Source organism: Polyodon spathula, chromosome 13 (genome assembly GCF_017654505.1).
Source record: "Polyodon spathula isolate WHYD16114869_AA chromosome 13, ASM1765450v1, whole genome shotgun sequence".
Lineage (NCBI taxonomy): Eukaryota > Metazoa > Chordata > Actinopteri > Acipenseriformes > Polyodontidae > Polyodon > Polyodon spathula.
Genome location: NC_054546.1, coordinates 12,728,646 through 12,752,976, shown reverse-complemented (window position 1 = coordinate 12,752,976; position 24,331 = coordinate 12,728,646). Strand labels below are relative to the sequence as shown.

The window sequence follows — 24,331 nt, the reverse complement described above, 5'->3', positions numbered from 1 at the left end:
TTGCACTGTACTTAACTAACTGTAGCTGATGGGCCTGGCTGTGTATAATAGCATCACCCTGGACATTCGGTTTCCACCTTGCTGTTATAAGAAGCTGTTGAGTCCCCCCATAGTTCCATGTGACCAGAGCACTCCTGTTGGGATCGCAGCTGTCAGCCTGGATGACTTGCAGTTAGTCATGCCTGTAAGTACAGAAACAAAAACTCAAGCCTTTCACCACACACTCTGTATACCAACCTTTTTCCATCATATGGGTTGTCTTTGTCAATGCAGGAAGCAACCAATCATAATGGCATTTAAAACTGCAAAATCCACAATTCCCTAATAGAAACTTTTTTTTTTTTTCTAAAGGGAGCATATTTGGTTTGTAGTGACTAAAATGCGTAATGCTATATTCGTAAAGCTGTAGCATGTTGATCAATGCATACAGTGTGACTGCAATGTACTTTGCAGTATGGTTCAAAATTTCGAAAGTTGTCAAAACTGTTACAAAATGTGACTTTTGAGTTGTTGCCAAGAGCTGTGGCACATTTCATGTGTATCATATCATACAATGCTGGTTAAGCTTAGTATTCCTCTGGTCACCAATACTCTGGTCACCAATGGTTACTTACATCAACTCATTTCAATCTTTAAAATAGACAAAAAGCTATTAATGATTGTGGGGTCTTTTTAAATATTCTCAACAGCAGCAGATTTAAACCGTACAACTCATTTATCCTGTTGCTTTTTAAGAGCATTTATATAAAGAGCAATACTATTTACCCTGTACCCTAGTTTATAACTGTATGCTTCTAACTGAATGATATCTGTGTATGTAAAACTGTTTAAATCATGTCATGATGCTCTTTACTGTATTTGTATTTGTTTCAATGCTTTGTTTCTGAAAGAATGGGTTTACAGATATTAAACACAATATTTTATATTGACATCCCTTTCGAATAATTGTATTTCAAAATGCAGTCATTTCTAGTAAAATGTCTGTTTTACATCCGTCTTCACACATGTAATATAAATCTAATTGGTTGCATTTAAAGCAATATCATATCGACCCCACAGGGCCCCCCTGGTTTACCCTTTTTCTTGGCAGGCATGCTGTATTTTAGGGGAAAGAAATCAGATTGTTGTGGGGCAGTGGATGTTGTCAAAGCTGCCTACTCATGGATACTGTTAACTTGCAGTTAATATTTGGGCATTCCAGGGGAGTCTTCTTCTGAAATCTTTATTTTTATTTTTTTTAGCTATCTGTATTTGTAATTGTACAGGGAAATTGTGAAATGTTTCTTATATTTTGAAACCAACACCTTCATACAGAGCTATTACTGTAGTTAAGACAGTACTTCAGATAGTGCCATTTGGTCATTGGAAATTATGGGTGCATCATAAAGCAATTATTTTCAGATGGCAATTATGCTGAGTCTTATGTTGTGGTCTGCAGTATCCCAATAAAACTCTCATGTTCAGAAAATCAATTTCTGTGCAAAGCAATCTTTAGTAAATGCAGTTTCAGCAGGTGTCCAAGGTTGAGAAGGAGATTATCAAACTTTAACCGACTCATGAAATCTAGAATCAGGCTTCCAACGGCTTATAAACCACATGCCCATTCATAAGAATGATGAGAACTCATATTTTAGTAAAACATCTCTTCATACAGTAGTTAAATACTGTGCATTCTTTATAGAGCAGATATAAGAATTCAGGCAATGCGTAGCTGAACATCAAAGTATCTCAATGACTGAAGAGGAGAATTTGCAGATAATTAAAGTGTAGAAAAATATATATTGCTATTCTTTAAGTTAACTCACAAGTTAATTAAGGGAATCCCATTATTGCCTCATAACAAGCTACAGCTATGCCATTATTGAGTAATAACAGAATGGCTGACCTCCATAGAAAATAATGGGATAGAAGTCCAGTTGTAAAATGTATGAAAATGTTGAATTTGAGCCCTGTTACTGTGACTAACACCGTAGTCCTTTTCCTAAAAAGCCCCCCGAATTGCTCTTTAAGTTCCACCTGTTGTGTTCTTGAATCTACAGGAACTGGCACACGGGCTCAATGAACTCTTAGCTTACGAAGGCAATGTGGAAGAAGACTTTTATTCAACTTTTCAGGTGAGAAAAAAAAGAACAGCACGCATAACTATTTAATATGAAAAAGGAAAGTTATTACATGTAAACAGGTGTTCTGTTGAATTAAAATGTGTGTAATGTTGAGGTACTGAACAGTGATACTTCTAAACTTATGCCCATTAATTCATTCTTCATCACTGTGATTCTCTTGTTCTGCCAACCATTTAAAAAAACTGTAAAACTAACGGGCCAGTACCACACAGCGCTAATTGTCACATTTATCAAAAAGGAGTTAGGACATCTGTTGCAAAGTGGTTTGCACCGCACAGGTGTAGTGGTGATGTGATTATATAACAGAAGACAAACAGCAAAGTTCACGGTCCAAACAATATGTTTATTTGAAATCTTGGTCTCGCGACCACAAAGATTAATCCCAGACAAAACACAGCAATGTGTTTGCACTGTTCCAAAACACCAGGTTGCAGTCCCGAAATAATAAGACACAGTTGGTAAATAATAAACACAGCAGAACACACACAAAGAGACACGTTCACAAGTCCAGAGTGATTATTATTAAACTAGATTTTTCTACATTTACCGACTTCCACCTAAACCTGGGAATGAATTGTCAGGCCATCCAGTCCAGGACACTCTGTTCCATTTACACTGCAACGTCAAAGGTCGGGAGGGAGATTTATCACCAAGAATCATTCTATCTCTGTTACAACATCATTCTCACTTGACTGTACCCTGTCTTAGCCTGTATTCCATACGAAATGTTGTCACAGTCTTGAATTATCCAGTGGTTCGTATAGCTGTGCCCAACTTCAACTTGACTTATTTCAAAATCACAAAGCAACCCCTACAATTTTTATGCTCATTTCAGGTTTTCCAGGAGGAATTTGGAGTCCTAAAATCCTATAACCTCAAACCAGGTGGTGACAGAATCCCTGTTACCAATCAGAACAGAAAAGGTAAGTGTGTTACCTGCTGGTACGAATCCACCCGGTCAACTTGGCAAAGAGCTGCTTCAATGCTAGTATCATGCATATGCTTCTTACATAGAATAGTTCCTTTAGAACACCAGTTGGTTTGGCAGTGTTGTTGTTTCTCCGTCCTGTATTTTCACTTCAATAAAAGATTCAGTCAGAACTACAGACAGAGTTGTACTCTTGATCTTTAACCAGTGGGTGTTTATGTAGGACAAATAGGGAACTCTTTTATAGTTCCTTTTTTGTTGCTTTTGTAGTATAATAATGTGTCCAAGTCAAAAAGAGGAGTTAAGTTTCTGATGTTTTAATAAATGTTATTTACAAATTAGTAATTCTCGCTACAAGATTAACCATTATGGTTTCATCTTTGTTTGCAGAATATGTTCAACTGTATGTAGACTTCCTCCTCAACAAATCTATGTACAAACAGTTTGCAGCTTTCTATTATGGATTCCATAGCGTCTGTGCTTCAAATGCACTGATGGTAAGTATCATTTAAATATCTGAAAAATAAGTGTCAGCAGCATTTGGAATAGAAACAGCAGAGATATTATGTCATTGAACTAGATTTTCTAAACAAAATGGGTGACACATTAAAACAGCGTCCTGTGTGTTCTCTTTGTTGACTTAAAAGATCCCATTGCACTTTTCTAACTAGCTACTGTACATTTTGCCATTTTCTCACATGTTTCTCAATCAGAAATGTGCCAATATTATCAGCAAATAGAAACACATGGTGCAGAAATGCCCTGCCATGTTCCCACCCCATCAGTAGTTTCTCAGTAACTTATTATATTGAAAGCCTCTTATAATTTTACAGCAGAAGCTAACAATTCAGCTCCATCTTTTGAAGACTCATAGTTATAACATAAATCCTTAAATATTTCCGTTTATTGTTTGTGTACAGTCTGACATGATTCACTCTAGTCTTTCACTGGCCTTGACATCATGGTGGCCTCAGAAAGGTTCCAATACGACGGTGCCCTGCTTTTCAATTTGACCCAGAAAGCTGACAAGAAGGAAACTAAATCATGGCAAAACGCTTGTTGTTTTCCCCAAATAGGCACAGTGAGCCGTATATTTGTTACGTATGTAGAGCATTTAGAGAGCCTTGTTATTTTTGAGTACAAGTACCCTTTAATCCTGTTCAGTAAACCTGAATAGTTTTTTCAAAGTATATTGATGTTACAAAATGCACATAATGTTATCTAGTCTAGTTAAGGTAAGTAAGAAGTACATATAAATAAGAATATATAAAGCACTGATCGATGACTTGATTGCATTCAGTTAATGTTGTAGTGGCCAATGGAAGGCAGAAAGGAGAGTTCTGTTGATTTTGTGGTTTGTTAAATACTGTAATACCTAAAGAGAATATCTAAAGTATGTATTAAAAATAAACAGTGCGGCAGAGCGTTTCTGTGCTGTAAGTTTGGAAGCTCTGTGATTGGATCTCTCTGTGTACCTCTAACTTCAATGCAAGTTTATACACTTACTGCAGTTTGTTTTTGGCCATGTTTCTTCTAAACATCTAGGTTGGAGGCCTGAATTTGTTTCAAACTCCTATAGAAATAGTAGGCTTTTCTCCAAGGAAATACTTAGGCAGAACCCCTCCTGAATTTTAAGCAGCCTTCACAAAAAGATTTCAGTGTGCATATCTACCTAAATTGTGATTGGATTTGCCAGATTACTGTTGTATTTTTTGTCTGCATTTGATAGCATTTTTTTCTACCTCGCTCAATAATGAGAATTCTACTTCCTCAGTCACTTGGTAGTTCTGAGACATTCTTTAGCCATAACAGATCATGGTCTGTTGCCGTGCTGTTTGTCATTGGAAACAGATCATGGCAAAACTTTTATGGATCAGGCCTCTGATGCAGCCTCGGTTCTCTAACACATACTCATTCAAGTTACAGTAGTGTTTTGTGCTGTTTTAAATATATCTGCATTTTATTGCAGATTTTTTTTTTTTTTTTTACATATCAAAATAAAACATTTGCTGCTTTTTTTTTTATATTGTGGAAGCTTGCTTCATATTGCAGTTACTCTTTCAAATTGCAGTTAGTCATTTCAAATGCCATTCTTATATGGTCATGAATGAGTTTCAGAACACTTAACTGGGTTAATCAATGGGTTAGGCATTCTGTACAATGACTTGTTTCAGATCTTATCTCTCTTTCAAAATTCCCCTTCTGACTATCACCCATTATACAGTGGAACCTGTCTTTCCGTGGAATTTGTGACTATAGACAAGTTAGGGCAATGCAGGTGTTGCGTAGTAGGAAACCAAGTGTAAAATTGCCTCAGGCACTCCTTGTTCTTCTGAAAAGTTCTCTAAAGGTTAACACAGGTATTCGCCAAATGCTTTACTTTTCTTAAAACACATTTAATTGATTAAAAATCATTGACAAAGTGGTTCACGTTAAATGTGTCCAAACCAAAATAATTTCGGATGGTTAAACCATAAGTTTGTCCAGTCTTTACGGATTTTGGCAGGCAACAGTAACAGGGGAGCTGAGTCTCTGAAATAGCAGCACATCTTTATTGAAGTAACTTAGTGTTCATTGGACTACTTCACATGGGCTGGGATTTTTAAGGCCCAAGTCACATGCTTTAGAAGGATAACCTCTGTGTAAATACTTTCACAGGCTGTAACTATTCTCCTGGGGATAAATATACTAACAGGGATTGTAGACTCAGTAAATGTATATTGAAGGATTGAGTAAATTGTATCTTCTAAAGATAACATACTATAAGAGTTACTAGAATCTGGTATTTCAGGAAAGAAGCATTGCTCATTAAGAACCACATCTTAATGTTTGTTTGTTCTTTGCTTTTGTTTATGGGTAAGTAAGGAAGCGTCATCATTGTAATTGCATGCAACTTACAGTTTTAAGCTGTGATTGAGAGAGTCTTTTACACTGCACAGCAACCTACAGCTACTAGTGTCTAAACAGTATTGTAGTATTTGTTTGAGGAGGGATAAAAAAATACAATTTGGTAATTAACGATGATCTGTCAAGTCTAAACTTAGCGGACAACACGCAACAAAAAAAATGGTAGACAAAAACAGCCTTTACCGATTGATCTTTCTGCACTGCAATTCAGGGATAACTTAAAATATTTAGTATTATCACACAATGACAAACCATTGTAGTACCACGATCCCATTGTATACTGTATTAGAAGGACCATACAACATCTAAGGTATAACTCTATAAGGAAAAAGGTGGCAACACAGAGGTACATTTCTTAAAGGTATAGATACCTCAGATAGTTAATGGAAAATGTTACCAAATTAAAAGGGGATATAAAGGGAATGTAGAGGATATCCAGTAAAGGCAATATGCTATGGGAAACACTTCTCTACTGAGCCATTTTCATTATTGTTCCAAAACCATTGTGTTTCCATTTCAGCCTACTAATTGCAAAATGTGATCTAACCTTCACATACACATTCTCCCTTAACAGCTTGATAGTGTTTGTTTTGTACAAAAGCATTGTCTTTTTCCTCATAGCTGCTCCGGCCAGAGGAGATTGAGATCCTGGTGTGTGGCTGTCCTGAACTTGACATGCATGCGCTACAGAAAGTAACCCAGTATGAAGGATACACCAAGACAGACCCAACCATCCGGTAAGCATGCTTTCATCAGTATTCATGGGGAGGCTCACTAATCTAATAACGTAAAACCTCTTTACAGTCAGCAGAACTAAACCAGCCAGTAAACCCACAAAAATAATGGGTACCAATCAAGACCCCCTCTCTTAAGCAGTCACAAATGTTTAATTCAGGTTGAATTTTATACTGTATGTAGTACTTTATCAAAGAGAACGAGGTAACACATTGGGTGAAAGAGATTGTGATATGAGGTGGAAAAAAAAATAATAACCAATAAAACAGGTGTTAAGACAAATAACTAGAACCTACAGTGTTGACAGTGTTATGACAAGCGCTTCTATTTGTTATACATGGCTAGTCGTTTCTAGTTAGATACTCATTCTAAAGATTTAAGATGTCTAGCAGAAAACTGTAATATATATATACATTTTTTCATTTTCTTTCAGATATTTCTGGGATGTGGTTTTAGGATTCCCTCTGGAACTCCAGAAGAAGTTGTTACATTTTACCACAGGAAGTGACAGGGTACCAGTTGGGGGAATGGTAGACCTGAACTTCAAAATTGCAAAGCATGAAGTCTCGACTGAGTGGTATGTTATTTTATACAATTGGCTCCTTATAATCATTATAAAAATGTAGGAAATGTAAATGTAAGGCTGGGTGTGCATACTGTACATGATCTAAGTGTATTTTTGTAAATGTTTTTACACAGTCAGCGCCTCCTAATCAGGATACTGATGATCAGGATTGCTGCTTAAATGGGATATAACTGTGGGAGACGGCTCTTCCCAATGCTGTTTATGTCGTTTAATTGGGATGTCACTTCATTTAATTGGGATACAGTATTTTCACATGATGAATGGAGATCACTTTTCAGAGCAAGACAGGTCCTGTAGCACAGTGCAGCGAGTAGATGATTACACAGTGACTTGAGAGAATTGCGTAAACCATGTTGAACTCGAATGAGGAGTCTCCTGTGGTTTCTCAGTCTGCCATTTCAAAGAAAGTCAGACTGCGCGTCAACATGGCAGGTGCGATTAATTTTGTTTGGGAATAAAAAAAACACTGACTCGTATTTGAAATGATTCTTTTTTTTTTTTCCTTAATCTAAAAAGTGTGACTAAGGTCGTCTCAACTGCCTCTCGTTTAATAGTGAAAGCCGCTTAATTGGGATATTTTTCCTTCTCCCGAGGTGTCCCGAAAAAGCGCAGCTGACTGTAATCTTTTTTAATGTTTTACCGGATTGACCATCCATTACAAACAATACGGAATAATAAAATATTCATTAATATTAAAATATTCTGCTAAACAGACTACAATGCCTTATACAGACTTTGGTCATAAGCACCTAGATAAGCCTTTATTTTAGACCTTATCGTATTGAGGTTGTGAGTCTTTGCCAACACCTATTCCATTAACTTGGACCAAAAGTTGAATTTACATTACATAAAAAAAATGCTTTATCAAATTTAAGTTTGTCATTAATGTTTATCTGGTGTGTGATATTTAAACTGCAATAAAGCAAATATTTGCTTGGTTCCCAGTTGTTGACAAAGCACTCTATTTGGAAATATCTCATATTTGATTAGCTGCGGATTCTATAAATGTATAATAGAATCATTCATTACAGTGGGGAACCTTTGCAGGTAAAAAGAAAATCTGTGGTTTATAACTTGTTATAAAATGCCTTATCAATACATAATCTATCAAGCATCTATAGCTGACACCTTGTTTATAAATGACACCTTGAGTGGAGATTGCAGTGGGGTTAAGGCGTTTGGGACACTACATAGCTGCAATTTGCACAACAAATGAATCTGTATCTGAGGGGCTCCCCATCTACATCAGAGTACTACTGTACATATAGCAGGTGTCTCCTGTAGTCTTGTCAAATCCTTTTGTTATCGTAATGGATTTAAACTGTAATGCATAAACTCTCATTCTTTCTACTTTTTTTGTAGGTTGCCAATATCCCATACCTGTTTCAACCAGCTTTGCCTGCCTCAGTACAAGAGCAAGAAAGAACTTAAGCAAAAGTTAACTATTGCCATTTCGAATGCAGAAGGGTTTGGTATGGAATAGAGGCACAAAATGAAATATTAAACTGTAGACTGATTCACTCTGTTTTTACTGGGTCACCAACTTCTAATGTAAATTTATAACTGTTTGTGAATATAGGGCTGTAATGAAAAAAAAAAAAATCACAAAGGTCCTTGATGACCAAAATAAGGCTTTTGATCAGGGAAACTGTTTTAAAAGGCAGGTTATAATGGCAGCCTCCTCTCAGGATTGCAAGAGTTAGTGGTACGATTGTGTTATATATTTTCTGTTTTAATAAGGGGTTATAGCATGGCTTTAGCAGATATCAAACATTAACAAATGCAAGTCATTTTTGGATACGAATGATAGCAGAAAAGTTGTGTGAAAAAGTTACTAGTAGAAGACTGGCATGGGCAGGAGGCCAGTTGGCCAGTATTTTACCTGCAGATTTACTTTACAATTTGCATTTCTTGCATTATCCAGCTGTAGAAGCAGTTCCTTCAAACAAACAAATAGCAGAAGACCAGTCTAAAATAGTTCAATGTGGCTTATAGCTCAAATGGTTTTAGTACTGTATACATTATAGCTTGTTTGGCCTTGTTATTTGTATTCTGCTGTCTTTTCTGATGGATATACTGATAGACAGACTGAATTAAACCACACAACTTTGCTTTGTAATGAAATATCATCAAGTTACAATAACTGTATTTATAATACTTTTCTGTATATACAAAGGCACACAGTTCCAAGCAAAGGAGATCTCATTACAGCCCTACTGTAAGCTTTTTTAAATGTTTGTAAAATGTTTTTGTGTATATTCTTATTTTTCACAAGGCAATATTGGTAATGCTCCATAGGGGATATATTGTTGAAGAGGGTCTTTTTTTTAATGATTTAATAGAGGCATATTTAACTCTGTGCTGGTGTTTTCCTCAGGGGTGATTTATTGAGCCACTTATTAACACTTAATAAAAATTAAATTCAATAAATATACAGTGGAATGAGGTTCATGAACGATCAGGTTTATAAATTGTAATGCAAATGTATGGATCTGCTTTATAGATAATTAAATAAAGACCCCAGTAACTTAAAAGTTTACTCCTACAAGTGAAAAGCATATAACAAGTAAAGGCTTGTGCCACATCAATTAATCTTTCGTAGTGGACCACCATCAACAAAGCACTTTACAAGATGCAATAACAACAAGAAAATCCATAATACTTTAAATACAGAGAAATGCATAACACATGCTATACAGTAGAAAAAAAAAATATAATAATAAAAAAATAAAGTAATAATTGATGTACAATGGTATCTGTATCGCGAGGGAGAGGTTTGAGAATGTTGCTCTTTGTAAAAGTTGCCATCAAATACTTGCCTTAAAATGAAGCTGTCTTGGTGGAATCAAACAAAACACCAAAAATGGAAAACAAAATGGAAACACGTGATGTCAGTAACTTTTATGTACATCTGTCCTAAATCGTTTGAAGTAGCACAGCGAAGGTGTAAACATATTTTACCATTTGTTGAATCAGATGAGACAATCTTGGTCAAAGTAACATGTTTGGTTCTTTGCTACAGTAGCTTGGCTGTTAGCTTGGCAGACCTTTGTACTGTAGTAACCTTTTACTTAGAGCCATACCATTCAAGACTCCTGGATGCCAGAATACTGATCCAGATTTTACTGAAATACAAAATGTACTGGGCGTAGCTGTAGTATGATGGATTAATACAGTTGTGACTGCAGTAAATCTCTTTCTAGGAATTTCAGACAAACAGCCTTATGCTGAGATGTGTAACATACATTTTATAAATGGAATGTTTCAAACGTGTAAATTGACTTTGCCTACCGGTTTTACATGAACAAATGTTGACTTTGAAATTGGGTCATTTAAATGTTAGCCTGCATAGTTCAAGGGGCGTGCAGCAAGGGGCTTCCAATTTCCTGTCAGTTAGTACCTATTCTCTATTTAAGCCCTGATCACTTGCACCTTCGCTGTCTAGTGTTTCGTTTTCCTCCTGCTCCCCTCCTCCACCTTCTCTTACATGCCTTTGCATCGGTCGTATCTGGGGGGCAAGTGAATCTCACTTCCCCGACCTCAGGGCTAGGCATCAGCCTTCCTTTACCTTCAGGGGGGTTCTCACCATGTGAGTCAGAGCGGACCCCCGGGCAACACTCTGTTCTTTCGCAGCTCCTGCGCTTATCTTGCCTCACTCAAGGCTCTGTTACTGAGCCATACTGTGCCTCAATTCAGGACGTGGCTACTCTGTACTCGAGTCCCATACTAACCTCTATGCCTTGTTCTTATTTCAGGTCCCAGGCAGCGTGAAGTCTCGGCCAATTGGGGGTCTAAAGAGCGCCCCTTTACAGAAGTCTCAGACCCTGGGTACCTCTCCCTCTCTATCTCCTTTCGTGTCCCGGTCTTCCGGGACCGTCTTTCTCCCGAGGGGCGGCTCCCCGAGTCATAACCCTCGTATGTGTTTTCAATTGCTGGGTCCTTTGTCCCTGGGTTGTGACGGCATCACCGCCCTCAGTCAGTGACCACTTTCTGTATCCTGTCTTCGGTTGCTGGAACCTTCGCCCCTGGGTTGTGTTGGCGTCGCCGCCCTCAGTCAGTGACCACCTTCTATCCTAGCTTCCATGTCCAGCTTTGCTGGTTTGCTACGAGAGTGGGCCTCGCCTGCTCTTCTATCCTAGGTCCGGTCCTTTCTAGCCGGCACTCTGTCCTACTTACCGCTCCCTTCTGCTTCTTCTGCCCTATCCTTACACCCCCAGCTCACGCCCCGTGAAATAGCATATTGAGAGCATGTTGTTTGCTGTCTTGTCTAAGCATTTAGCGTGTAATCCTGTTTTGTATATTTTGGTATTCAAGTCTAATTTAGCTGTAAATATGTATTGCTATGTTCGCATGTGAGCAACATGAAATAGAATCATGAAACAGAAGACTCTTTGTTTTTACTATTTTGCCATACTACTGCACAAAAACTGCCATAAAGCTGCCTACTGACAGTTAACCCCTGGGCGGCCCTGAACCATTAACTACCAGTAAAAGTACCTGGCCTAATTTCCTGGACATTTTGTCATGCATCTGGAACTAATGAAGGTGAAACAGCAATTTAAAAGTTGCTTACTGGGTCACACTTGGGATCACTTGTCTTGGGCACCACAAGAGTTACCCTGTTCACCTCAAGAAAGCAACAGCAAGCTTTTTATTAATAAACTGCTACTGTGTTTGTTGATATTTTTCTGTTTAAATAAAACACTTCAAATTTAATGTATTGATTTATTGTGGTAATTTAAAGACTATACTATATTTTAGATAGCTGGGATCTTGTGAATGGGGTATGAATTCCTATCTGGTACAAAACAAATATACTCTACTGTGTACAATGACTCTATTTGCAATAATCTAGATGTACAGTAAGGAAAATTATATATATATATTATATATATATATATATATATATATATATATATATATATATATATATATATATATATATATATATATATATATAAAATATTATAGGTAATCAGTCTTTTTATGGTTTTGATAGAGACTTCACTGTATTTTGAGAGATTTGTTTTTCCTGTGTTAAGAATAAGATTTACCATATATTTTTAATGTATTATGTTTATTTACAGAAGTTCATAAATACTGACACATTCTGTTGAAAGTTTATGCAAAAAAATTATTTCATACAAAAACTAGACTTGCTAAAAAATAATGTTTTGGTTTGTTTGGTTTTAAAAGTGTGAAATAATTGTACACAATTTCAGACTTTGCAAACATGTATTTATGCATGTCTTTCCTGCCGGAGATATTTCATTCTGAATTTGGCACCACTGCGGTTTGTCAGTTATACGTTATTAATAGTGGCATCTGCATTGGATATGGTAGTTTGGAAATCGAGTACAGTAATGTTGCAATCCCATTGCAACTTATTGTCTGGAAAACAATACTGCTTTGTACAGTGGCTTGCGAAAGTTTTGACCCCCCCTTGGCATTTTTCCTATTTTGTTGCCTTACAACCTGGAATTAAAATGGATTTTTATTTGGATGTCATGTGATGGACATACACAAAATAGTCCAAATTGGTGAAGTGAAATGAAAAAAATAACTTGTTTCAAAAAATTCTAAAAAATAAATAACGGAAAAGTGGTGCATGCATATGTATTCACCCCCTTTGCTATTAAGCCTCTAAATAAGATCTGGTGCAACCAATTACCTTCAGAAGTCACATAATTAGTTAAATAAAGTCCACGTGTGTGCAATCTAAGTGTCACATGATCTCAGTATATATACACCTGTTCTGAAAGGCCCCAGAGCCTGCAACACCACTAAGCAAGGGGCACCACCAAACAAGCGGCACCATGAAGACCAAGGAGCTCTCCAAACAGGTCAGGGACAAAGTTGTGGAGAAGTACAAATCAGGGTTGGGTTATAGAAAAATATCCGAAACTTCGAACATCCCACGGAGCACCATTAAAGCCATTATTAAAAAATGGAAAGAACAAACCTGGCAAGAGAGGGCCACCCACTAAAACTCACGGACCAGGCAAGGAGGGCATTAATCAGAGAGGCAACAAAGAGACCAAAGATAACCCTGAAGGAGCTGCAAAGCTCCACAGCGGAGAATGGAGTATCTGTCCATAGGACCACTTTAAGCCGTACACTCCACAGAGCTGGGCTTTACGGAAGAGTGGCCAGAAAAAAGCCATTGCTTAAAGAAAAAAATAAGCAAACATGTTTGGTGTTTGCCAAAAGGCATGTGGGAGACTCCCCAAACATATGGAAGAAGGTACTCTGGTCAGATGAGACTAAAATTGAGCTTTTTGGCCATCGAGGAAAACGCTATGTCTGGCGCAAACCCAACACCTCTCATCACCCCGAGAACACCATCCCCACAGTGAAGCATGGTGGTGGCAACATCATGCTGTGGGGATGTTTTTCATCGGCAGGGACTGGGAAATTGGTCAGAATTGAAGGAATGATGAATAGCGCTAAATACAGGGAAATTCTTGAGGGAAACCTGTTTCAGTCTTCCAGAGATTTGAGACTGGGACGGAGGTTCACCTTCCAGCAGGACAATGACCCTAAGCATACTGCTAAAGCAACACTCAAGTGGTTTAAGGGGAAACATTTAAATGTCTTGGAATGGCCTAGTCAAAGCCCAGACCTCAATCCAATTGAGAATCTGTGGTATGACTTAAAGATTGCTGTACACCAGCAGAACCCATCCAACTTGAAGGAGCTGGAGCAGTTTTGCCTTGAAGAATGGGCAAAAATCCCAGTGGCTAGATGTGCCAAGCTTATAGATACATACCCCAAGAGACTTGCAGCTGTAATTGCTGCAAAAGGTGGCTCTACAAAGTATTGACTTTGGGGGGGTGAATACTTATGCACGCTCAAGTTTTCTGTTTTTTTGTCTTATCTCTTGTTTGTTTCACAATAAAAGATATTTTGCATCTTCAACGTGGTAGGCATGTTCTGTAAATTAAATGATACAAACCCCCCAAAAATCCATTTTAATTCCAGGTTGTAAGGCAACAAAATAGGAAAAATGCCAAGGGGGGTCAATACTTTCGCAAGCCACTGTAACTATTACTCGTAACTAAAATGTCATCAGTATATTAACTTACATTTTATTGTGGCAGGAATAGGTTTTACATATTCAATCAAAATGGAGGACATAATAGCTAACAGCATAATAATAATGATGTTTGTAAATATTCTGAATGGTCCTGAGATATTTTGCTCCAGTATTAAGATTTGGTTTTCTCAGTCTTACAGATTACAATCTTGGTTTATTTTATGGCATGGCGCAGGTGGCGTCAGGTCAAAATGTCACAATAATACATGATTAGTAAAGAACTGGTAATGAAAAAAATGATTAGTGATGAACCGTTAAATTCTGGAAGTGATAGGGGTATAGAATGCTGATGTTTTGTTGAGTCAGGATTTATAATTATGGGGTCAGGAGAATGATGTCTTGTACAGTTGTCTCAGAATCCATTCTTGGGTTGCTTAACTGCCTCTTTGTCCATGAGTCACAGCACTTGACTTAAATCGAAATCTTACAATGTCATCCCTATTCCTCAAATATTGATTTAAATAAACAATCCATCATCTTGAGCACATTGACGGGGCACGTAAGTACAACAGCCTGTTTCCCGTTCCTGCTGTTAAGCAACCACAATCGATATTGAAACATAAGCTACTGAAATATGTATTCGATCTCTGCTGGTGTCCTTAACTTTTTATAATATTGTATCAGCTAAAATACTGTCAACACATAGAGAACTAAAAAAAGGCCCCCAAGAACTCAAAAAAGAGTGAAATTTGCATAGTGCGCAAACAGAATTCTTTATCACAAGGATTCAGTATTTAATAATATTATGATGTTACATGATTCCTGTTGATTGGACCAAACTGACAAAATGTTCAATATCCAAAGGCAATTGATAAATAATGCATGTCTTGGATCACGTCTTTATGTCTGCTCACTTTTCTTGCCAGTCTATAAACCCCCAAGCCAGGTATTGTGAAACACAGGTGGTGATGTATCTCAGCAACCTGTAAGTCTGTATTATTTCACAACGATTGCAATTCTGGCATTAGGTCAAGGAAGGACATGGTTGCACTTTTTATACAATAAATACATATATTTTGATGTAGAATTATGTACGTAAAACATTAAAACTTAGGTTGTGTTCACATTTGCCATTGGACGTTGCTAGGATCCAAAGAGTTTGGGTCAAGCAATTCAGTGTTACATTTTAGAGTTCATGAAGGGCTTGGAGCCCTGACTTAGCTCTTTGCTTTTTAAATGGCTGGGGGTATACATCAGACAGTGACTAAAAACAAAACATGCAAGTAGTTAATGCATTCTTAATATCTAAAAGTAAGGAAGGAAAATAACTAAACTGCAAAAAGCCCCAACCCCCATGCAGTAATGGAGTTTATCTACTACCTAATTCTACTGTATTAAATAGCATGTCCAATCCCAGCCTCAGTCTTTCAAACATTGCTTCTAGCTTGAGTCAGCCCAGACAGCCCAGCCTGGTTGCTCTGCAATACAATAAACTATCAAAATCTGAATCAGTTCTACAGCACAGTGAATTAACATGAATTGTATGGGTCAGTGAATTTGAGCGGCACAGGTATTAATTTTTTTATTTTTTGTCATAAATTTAATAAAAGGATATAATTAGCCAGGCTTCAGCAAGTTAACAGTCAATACTAATAAGTGAAAAGGTCTTTAAAGCACGTTCTCTGGCTGCCTTTGTCAGAAATGCAATGCTGTGGAAAGGATATGACTTGTATATAAAGATTGATAGATGTGATGCAAGATCAGTGACTAAGCACTGACAGTCTGCAATTTCTAAACTAAGATATGGAGGAATCTTTGGCTGGTGTATGATGCTATGACATTGCTAGCATTTGATATCAAAGTTATAAAGCTAACACATGAAATCTGGAGGTCATTGTTTTTAAAGTGTGAGCAACCTTTCCAATAGAATGACATATACAGGTAGACCTGTGTTAATGAATAATACAAGAATTGGTCAGTTTTGAAGTAACCAATTTTAATCCCAAACGGATTACCTGCGGTAAAGTAAAATTATTATATTTTGTTGTGGTAGTTGGGACCCAGTAGTTTCATACTAAACTGGAACGCCAATGAAGGATGAGTTGTGGTGGTCTTTCTTTTTCTCTTGTTATTGCTCAGCCTGTTCAATTCTAAATGCAAGTTTCATTATTCAGCTGTCAATTCTTTTAAAGTCGGCTCTTGCCAGATATTGGTTGATGACTACATGAAAGAACAGGGGAGTCACTGTAGATTGCTTTCAGTATTTTCTGGAAGAACTCCATCTCCCAACCGCTTTAAGACTTTTCAAGTGCTCATATGAGTAGCCAAATCAAATACAGGTTTATCATTAAGTGTGGTTCTTTTCACACATTTGAGTATGACCACACTCAAGATAAGATTTACTTAATATGTTTTTTAGCTTGAATTCCATTTTTAGTGATTCATTTGCATAGACAGTGTTCTTGTTATTCAATTAGGAAAGTAGCCAAGGGTTTAAAGGGTCACAAAGGCAAAGACCTCTGGTTATGCAGTGGGCAGATAAGCAGGTGGTTTCTATGTGTTTTGGCAGCACTTTCCATTACAAAAAAAGCACAGTCAGTTATTACTCATGAGGACCTTCTGTGAATGTTCCAACAGCCCTGAAAGACAAGCAGCTTGTTTACAAAATTGATCAGGGCGCAAACGATTTCAAATAACCCCCAGAAACAAAAAAAATGAATCTTTACAACTGTCAAGTAGATAATTATTCAACAAAAATACATGGCTTTATTGGTTCGTTTAAAGTATCATAATTATTGTACCTACTGCATTTCAATGTCTGCGTAACATATATCTGGTTAGTTCCATATGGTTTTGCCTCAGGGTTTAGTCATCATTAAACATTTAGTCAAATTTTCAAAAGCATGTACAAAATGATGAAGAAGCCAATTACTATAGTTAGAATGAATGGGCAGAGTAAATTTGATATTTGGAGCACGAAAGAGAACATGTTTTTTGCCTTTTCCCCTGGGAGACTTTCTCTAACTCCCTTCATTGCAGAGGCAGCAGTTTAAATTAATTTTGTAGTGGAACCCCACTCGCCTTCTCCTTTGTTTATTGCAATAGCATCCAGTAAGATGGTATGATTATTACCTCATGATTCCAAGCATGCTCAAATTAATGTATTACAGTTTGATTTCAATAACCAGGACCTTTATTTCTCAACTCTTAAACTGGAATTATGACAATTATTGCTGCAAGATAATTTGCCAGTGTTTGATGGGAAGGATTACAACTGCAAGCAGATAGATAAGCAGTTGCTGAAGTCTGGATAAGCCCCTTTGCTCAATGATAGATACTGTACATACCGCTCAGCTATGATGACTGTGAATTATGCAAGTTAATAGTTCTCTTCAACCACAATAATTATGTGAAGTGAAGCAGCACTCAAGCGCTGGACGAGGAGAACATGGTATCCTTCCAGATGCAACATATTTCTGGATGTTCTTAGAAGAAGGCCAGTGCTTAAACCATTAAAATAGGCTGCATTATCTTAAACCAACATCAACAGCATGATTGTAGCAGAGTTCCTTGTTTATGCCTTCTTTGTATCACATTAAATAAAATCAAGGGGCAATCAGACGTTTTCCATTAATAATAAATGCATTGGATTTGCATTGCATTACTGGAGGCTTTGAAGGGTCTCCTTCCATTGCATGAATTTTAACTGATCAAGACTACCGTGTTTCTGAAGCTAAATCTATGTATATTGATTCTGCAATGTGTCTTCTGCCTATGGGGTAAATCACTTAAATGCAAATGAACTGCAGAAGTCGTTAGTTAAGTCAAGTTTAATTCAGCTCAGTACTAGCTCGACCTTGCATGGCCTTTGTGAATAAACTAGTGTTTCTTGTAATTGTTATCTGATTTCTCAGTTAACTGATATATGACCTAGCCTATTTTAATTCAATTTTTACCTTGCACAATTCTTTTACTATATACATATTATTTATAGATACAGTGTATCTTTGAAAGTATGTGTTTTTTTGAAATCAAGTAATTTATAATTCCTCTTCTGAAGCATACTGTGATTCAGGTGGCAGCAGTTGTCAATGTACAAGAAATCAATGATGTTACAACAGAGAGCAAATATGATTTGGTCTTTCCAGTGATGTGCTCTTGTCCCCTGCCAGTGATTTGTTGAGAATCTCAACAAATAGACCTTCTGTGTCACCAGGACAACGTGGCATTCTCCTATCATCATCGCCATGTGAAAAGTGTTGACTAAGTCTAAATACATTCCTACATGGTTAGTCTACAGAACTGTTTATGCAGACCTGCCCATTGTGTTGCTTATCCTACATCTTCATTTCAGCTAATATTCATACTAAATGCTATTGATCAATGGTATTGCTTGTCCACCCCTTCTTATGGTTTTCTTTGAGTAAACCAGCTTTCAGTTGAACTGGAAAAAGAATCACTGAAGTGATCAAATGGTGACATCATAGAAAATGTGTGGCTGGTTTCACAGACCCCGATTAGCATTAGTCTTGGACTAATTTATCTAAAATTATATCAGTTAGTCCAAGATAAGTGATCATCAGGGTATGTGAAACCGGCCTTGTACGTTTGATTATGGGAAGTATTTTACCCAATCCACACTACCTAAATAGTGCACAAGCAATTTGCATTATTTAGGTTGTGTGATTAAGGTATTACTGAGATGGATTGGCATTTTTTCCAGGGTGTAGTCCTGCCTTGCGCCCTGTGTCTGCCGGGTTAGGCTCCACTCACCGCAACCCTTTATAGGATTAAACGGTTACAGATAATGGATGGATGGATGGATTAATGTATTAGACTTTCTTTATTGATGGGAGCACAACTTTGAATAAAAATAATATAATCAGTTTAGCTGTGATGTCATTTGGAAAGTGTTTCATTGGCTTTATAAGGAACTTATTGTAGTCTCCTTTTCCAGAGCTAGTTTGGTCTGTCACTGTCCTCTGCCAGGTGAACAGACTGGATCACTGACAGTCTCCTCACATTATGTATGCAGTTGCTGTTGTTTTCATGAATCAGATAAACATTCTTTCCTTTGTACACACCTCAGATTTTTTTTGTCGATTCCTAGTAGAGACTCCTTTAAAATACCAGCGATGCAGGCATGTGAGGGAACTAAATGCCACAAACACAAATTTGTAATTCACCTGTCAAATACATTTAATTTAAACCACCTTTCATCATTTCAACCTGAGGCAGGTGTTCATATTGGTACGTTTCTGTTCTGTGGATCCGAATTAAATCTAATTTAGTGCAGTTACATGCAACAGGAATATGACAATCAGTCTGGTTAATAGTATCCAACAAATGTTGGCCAGTATATGGAGTGTGGTCATTATTCCATTAAACAGAACATGTAACAGTAAACACACAATTTGGTTTATATGTAAGATGTATCACAAACATGGAAATAGTTCCTGAGGCAGAGGATGTTCAGATGCTAGGAGAGAATGGAAATGCCAGAACTAATGTTCATCACATGCCTGATTGAATGGGAACTGTTTATAGCGTGGCATGTTCTTTTAAGATATGCATTAAGTGTGAAACTAGTTATATCACAAGCATAGAAATAATATGGTACATATGCAGTTAATGTTCCTTCAGTTAAGGGGACACCATATTTTTGTATAAAATTAAATTAGAAATATATTTATAAATATGTCACCCACCCAGCAATTTTGATCCTTTATTGTTTGTTTGTCTTCCCAGTTCTTTATTTGTTTTCTTTGATTTTTAAGCTTTATGGAAATGATAAACTATAGCATTTTGTGAGATCTATATTAAATATTTCTGGTTTAGGTACTGCAATTACTTATCTCTAGGATGCCTCTCTTGAGTGCTCAATCAGCCCCTTGCAGGAACATGGCTTCTCACACATAGACTGTAATCATATCAGCCTTGCTTCCCTCCCAGCTCACAGAAGACGTCTACTGAAGCTTTCATGATGACAGGACGGGATCTTGGGTGTCTGCAGTTTATGCGATTATACAGTAACCAAGACATATTCATGGCTTCTAACCACACTTCTCATATCCTGGTCTTCTGCACAGTTTAAGTGATACATTTGGACATTACTACTTGGACTTTCAATTGGTCCCAAAATGACCCACTTGCAGATTATAAGCATGGTAAACATTGTTACAAAATTAACGCTTTCTTTTTTTTTTTTTTTTTGCTCAACCTTTATAAAAACCTAGAATAATGTATTTGTCCTTTTTTTTCTAATGTACTGTACTAGCCAGATTTACTTTTAAAAGTCTGTTTCAGTTTGTTGCTAATTAAACAGAATCTAAATGTAGATCCATTGCCAGACTTAGGTTGAGTAGGAAACTGCAGAATTGGAGTGTGGAATATTGGGAACCCTCTTAAAATGAATTGAAAATGCAGTGCATGTGCAGGATGGCTGTCCCATAGACAATACATGCCAGATGATGCAGGACTTGTATTCCTGTTTGGTGAATATTTGTTTGAAGTACTACTTGTTAAGCTCAAAGCTAGTGCTGGCTCTTTTTATCCGAGTTGGGAGAAAATGCAAGTGAAATGGTTATACTAGAATTCATTGCATAATAAAATGTAGCTCTAAATAATTGTGTGCCAGTTAAATGAATGAATAAATATATAATATCTATTATAATATCTCCTTATTATCTTGGCAGCACATAACAAATGTTAAACAGATTGAATAGACTTGAACAAAACATGAAGTGAAAATGTCAAAAAATAAAACATCTCAATTTAAGAAATTTGGACCACAGTGACAGAGACAAAATGATTATTTGTGATAAATCTCTCTTTGTTTTTCTTGGACGAAAAGTGGGGGAAAACATTTCAGTTATAAAGGGTATCTAGGCTGCCATTAATTTCACCGATTGCTTATAGTTTGGCCAGTCCCGGCCCAGAATTCCTGGGTGTGGTAGCCTTTCCACCACCCCAACTACCAGATGACGTTTAATCGGGCCTACCAACAAATACACTTTTAGTACGGGGTATGTCATCATGTCTCCATAGATACAGGAGCTATCCATCTTGCCTTGTGGCCACTACAACATACTGTTGAAATTAAGGTCTGCTTACCCCCTGTGTCCACTAATGCGTGAGTTTTCACATTCTCTAAAACAACATCAACCATACAAGGCCCCTCCCTACCATTTTCCCCTCGCTTACCTGCTTCTGATGCCCAATTACAAGTTGCCATATCACACTCCATCGCAGACTGGCATGACCTGACCTGGTGTCCCAATTGGTGGCATCTAAAATAGGTAGGGGGGACAGAGGAGTGGTTAAATATCTGTCCTGTTGCTGGTATGGCAACGGTGTGTATTGCTCAGTTAAATCCATGGGTTCAGTCCCAAAAAAATAAACACAGTATTTAAACACACACACAGTTAACACAAACACGGGTCACAAGTCCAAAGTGAGTGCTGTAGTGCTCGTGGAAAAAATACAGTTTATCATGAACAAGTGCAGTGTTGTCCGGGTTTAGTGCTGGCCTGTAGTGACAGCTACAGATTGTGTCAGTAATCTAATAACAACAAACAAAACAAACAAAACACTCACAATAACAATATTTTTCTCTTTCTGGTTCAGCATTTAACCATACAAAGGAACAGATGATCTAGCCACGCCCCCTTGGTTAGCGAGTGCATCTGTTTCTCCTCCAATCCACGGTTGCATATGGCTTTCAATCTAGAGCGATGAGCCCCCTTTCTAGATGGTTGACTTCCACCTAAACCTGGGACTGAATTATCAGGCCATCCAGTCAGAACTCTGTTCCCTTTCTACAGTGCCCTCACAGGTCAGGAGAGAGATTTATCACCAAGAATCATTCTATCTTTGTCATAACCACCTACTTAAATTTCCTTTGGGCTGAATGCAATATAACACAGGGTTGAATTCCCAGAACCCAGTTTACTATCACTGCTAAGAATTCATAAGGAAATGCCTTATTGTACCTTGTTCCTCAGAATGTGTCAGCTTTTTGATGCAACATCTCATTGGCAGAACACTGAGTTGTCCTCTACTTGTGAAATATTGCCCCAAAGCATAAAAAGGCTGGGGTTGACTGTCCTCTCTCAACACACTAGATAGTCATCATTTATATGAGGAGTTAACAAGAGACCCAGACCAAAGCAGATATAGTCCAACAAACACGTAATAATATTACAGCACACTCTATTTACAGCATGAAAACATGCACATGAGGTACTATCTGAAGAACACCAAGGCACAGAATATCATTTTTTATATAGTCTTTTTTTGCTGCTGCAGGATTTAGTCCAGATTATTGCAGATTATTTTATATGTAAAGCGTATACATGTGTAACATGCAATAAAGATTGAATCTACCTAGATTTCACTTGTGCTGTCTTTCTCCTTCACTCTTTTACATTTTGGTCCTGATTAAAAACTATTTCAAGATGTTATGATGAGCAGCTTTAACTATTGACTTCTTGCAATTTCATTTGCTCTCTCACAGTTATTTTTTTTTTTATATGTATTAATAACATTTCCAAATGTATGTGCAAATGAATATACATCGATCCATTATCACAACATACAATATATGACATAGAGGACATTATTTTAAGTTCCAACAACAATGCATGATATATATATATATATATATATATATATATATATATATATATATATATATATATATATATATATATATATATATATATATATATATATATATATAATATCTATTCAAGTTACTTATTCATATATTACCATATTAGTTACCTTGTGTTTGTGATAATGTTGTCCTTGGCAGTGAGGAATTCATGTTTTGGTTTGGAGTTTTAATATGTGTGTAATGTATAATTATTTAAAACTTTCATTATATTAATTCTAATGTAATAGCCATAGCCCCTGTGATTCTGCAACATCCATCATTGCTATGGAACCTCTAATTGATCACTGGCATTCTCTCTCTAAAAGTTAAAGAAGAGGCGTGACTTTGGCACAGAGGTTCCCATAGCAACAATCAAGGTTGGTCATGATAATACTAGTGATAATGAGCCATTCTTAGCATGCTATAGGTTATTTGCTCTCACATTCTTTATATTCTCCTTGAAAACATTGCTAGAGCTGAGTACTATATCATATGAACACAATATCGACATACTGCCTTTATTATGCTAATTTTAGCAAGTGAATGCTGTCCATCTTTTTGGAGAAAAAAAAATGGAATGCCAGCTGGCTGTTTCCTTGAGTTTTTCCTTCAGTAAAAAACAACCCTTGTTCAAACAAGCAAGCTATTTACTCAATAGACTGCAGTGTGCTGCATAATAGCTCTATTCATAATAACCCAATTTTATCAATCTACCTGTCATAACATGGTTTTGTTGTTGAAGCTTGTTTGTTTCTTGAATGTTATATTTCAGTTTAGCATAAGCTAATATTTCAAGGACAGTGCAATAGTTGCAAAGTTTCCTTGTGTTGTAGGTCAAACTCACTTCACTGGTCTAGCTGCAATCAGACCTACTCAAATATTTTTAAATGTGTGCCTTTCTATAATTAATGTAAAAGTTGAAGAACTAAATTATTCTTAGCACAATTTTGAAACATTTGTTTGGGCTGCTATAAAAGTATTACTACTTCTCATTCCAAAAACCACTCCCAGAGAAAGATCCCATGTCAAGCTTGAATTTCCTGTTTGGTTAAAAAAAAGCCAGAGCTTTTTGTTGATGGTTTTGACCAGGCAAGAAACAGGATTACACTATATTACAATGCTGAAACTATTTTCAAACATAAAACTAAAAGCAAATTTTCTTTTCATATCAAAACATTATTAGTGAAATAATAAAAACTGAAAAAGTAATCATATGCTTATATGAGGCTGCTTTTTAGATAAGTAGGTTTATAAAAATACTTCTCAATATGCATTAACAGATGTGTGTGCACAAGAATACAGGTGATCTAATAACTGGAGCAAGCGATCAATGACACAGGGCTGCATTTCAGCTTTTCAA

The 24,331-nt window shown here is 36.8% G+C and overlaps 1 protein-coding gene and 1 long non-coding RNA gene across 2 annotated transcripts in view; one reads left to right on the top strand and one right to left on the bottom strand.

Annotated features, from left to right (window-relative positions):
* LOC121326049 (probable E3 ubiquitin-protein ligase HECTD2) overlaps positions 1 to 9,533 on the top strand; it is a 32,124-nt gene extending 22,591 nt beyond the window's left edge. Inside the window, exons 15-21 of the mRNA XM_041269199.1 lie at positions 26 to 184; positions 2,040 to 2,114; positions 2,959 to 3,046; positions 3,442 to 3,548; positions 6,580 to 6,695; positions 7,127 to 7,270; positions 8,642 to 9,533. Of these exons, the coding sequence (XP_041125133.1) occupies positions 26 to 184; positions 2,040 to 2,114; positions 2,959 to 3,046; positions 3,442 to 3,548; positions 6,580 to 6,695; positions 7,127 to 7,270; positions 8,642 to 8,762 (810 nt within the window). The 3' untranslated portion in view covers positions 8,763 to 9,533. The remainder of the gene's footprint in view (positions 1 to 25; positions 185 to 2,039; positions 2,115 to 2,958; positions 3,047 to 3,441; positions 3,549 to 6,579; positions 6,696 to 7,126; positions 7,271 to 8,641) is intronic.
* Positions 106 to 23,248, bottom strand: LOC121326050. The gene is made up of 3 exons (XR_005951414.1): positions 23,100 to 23,248; positions 21,519 to 21,604; positions 106 to 182 (listed from the first exon to the last, which is right to left on the bottom strand). It is a non-coding gene; the product is annotated as an uncharacterized LOC121326050 (long non-coding RNA).
* Between the last annotated feature and the right edge of the window lie 1,083 nt (positions 23,249 to 24,331).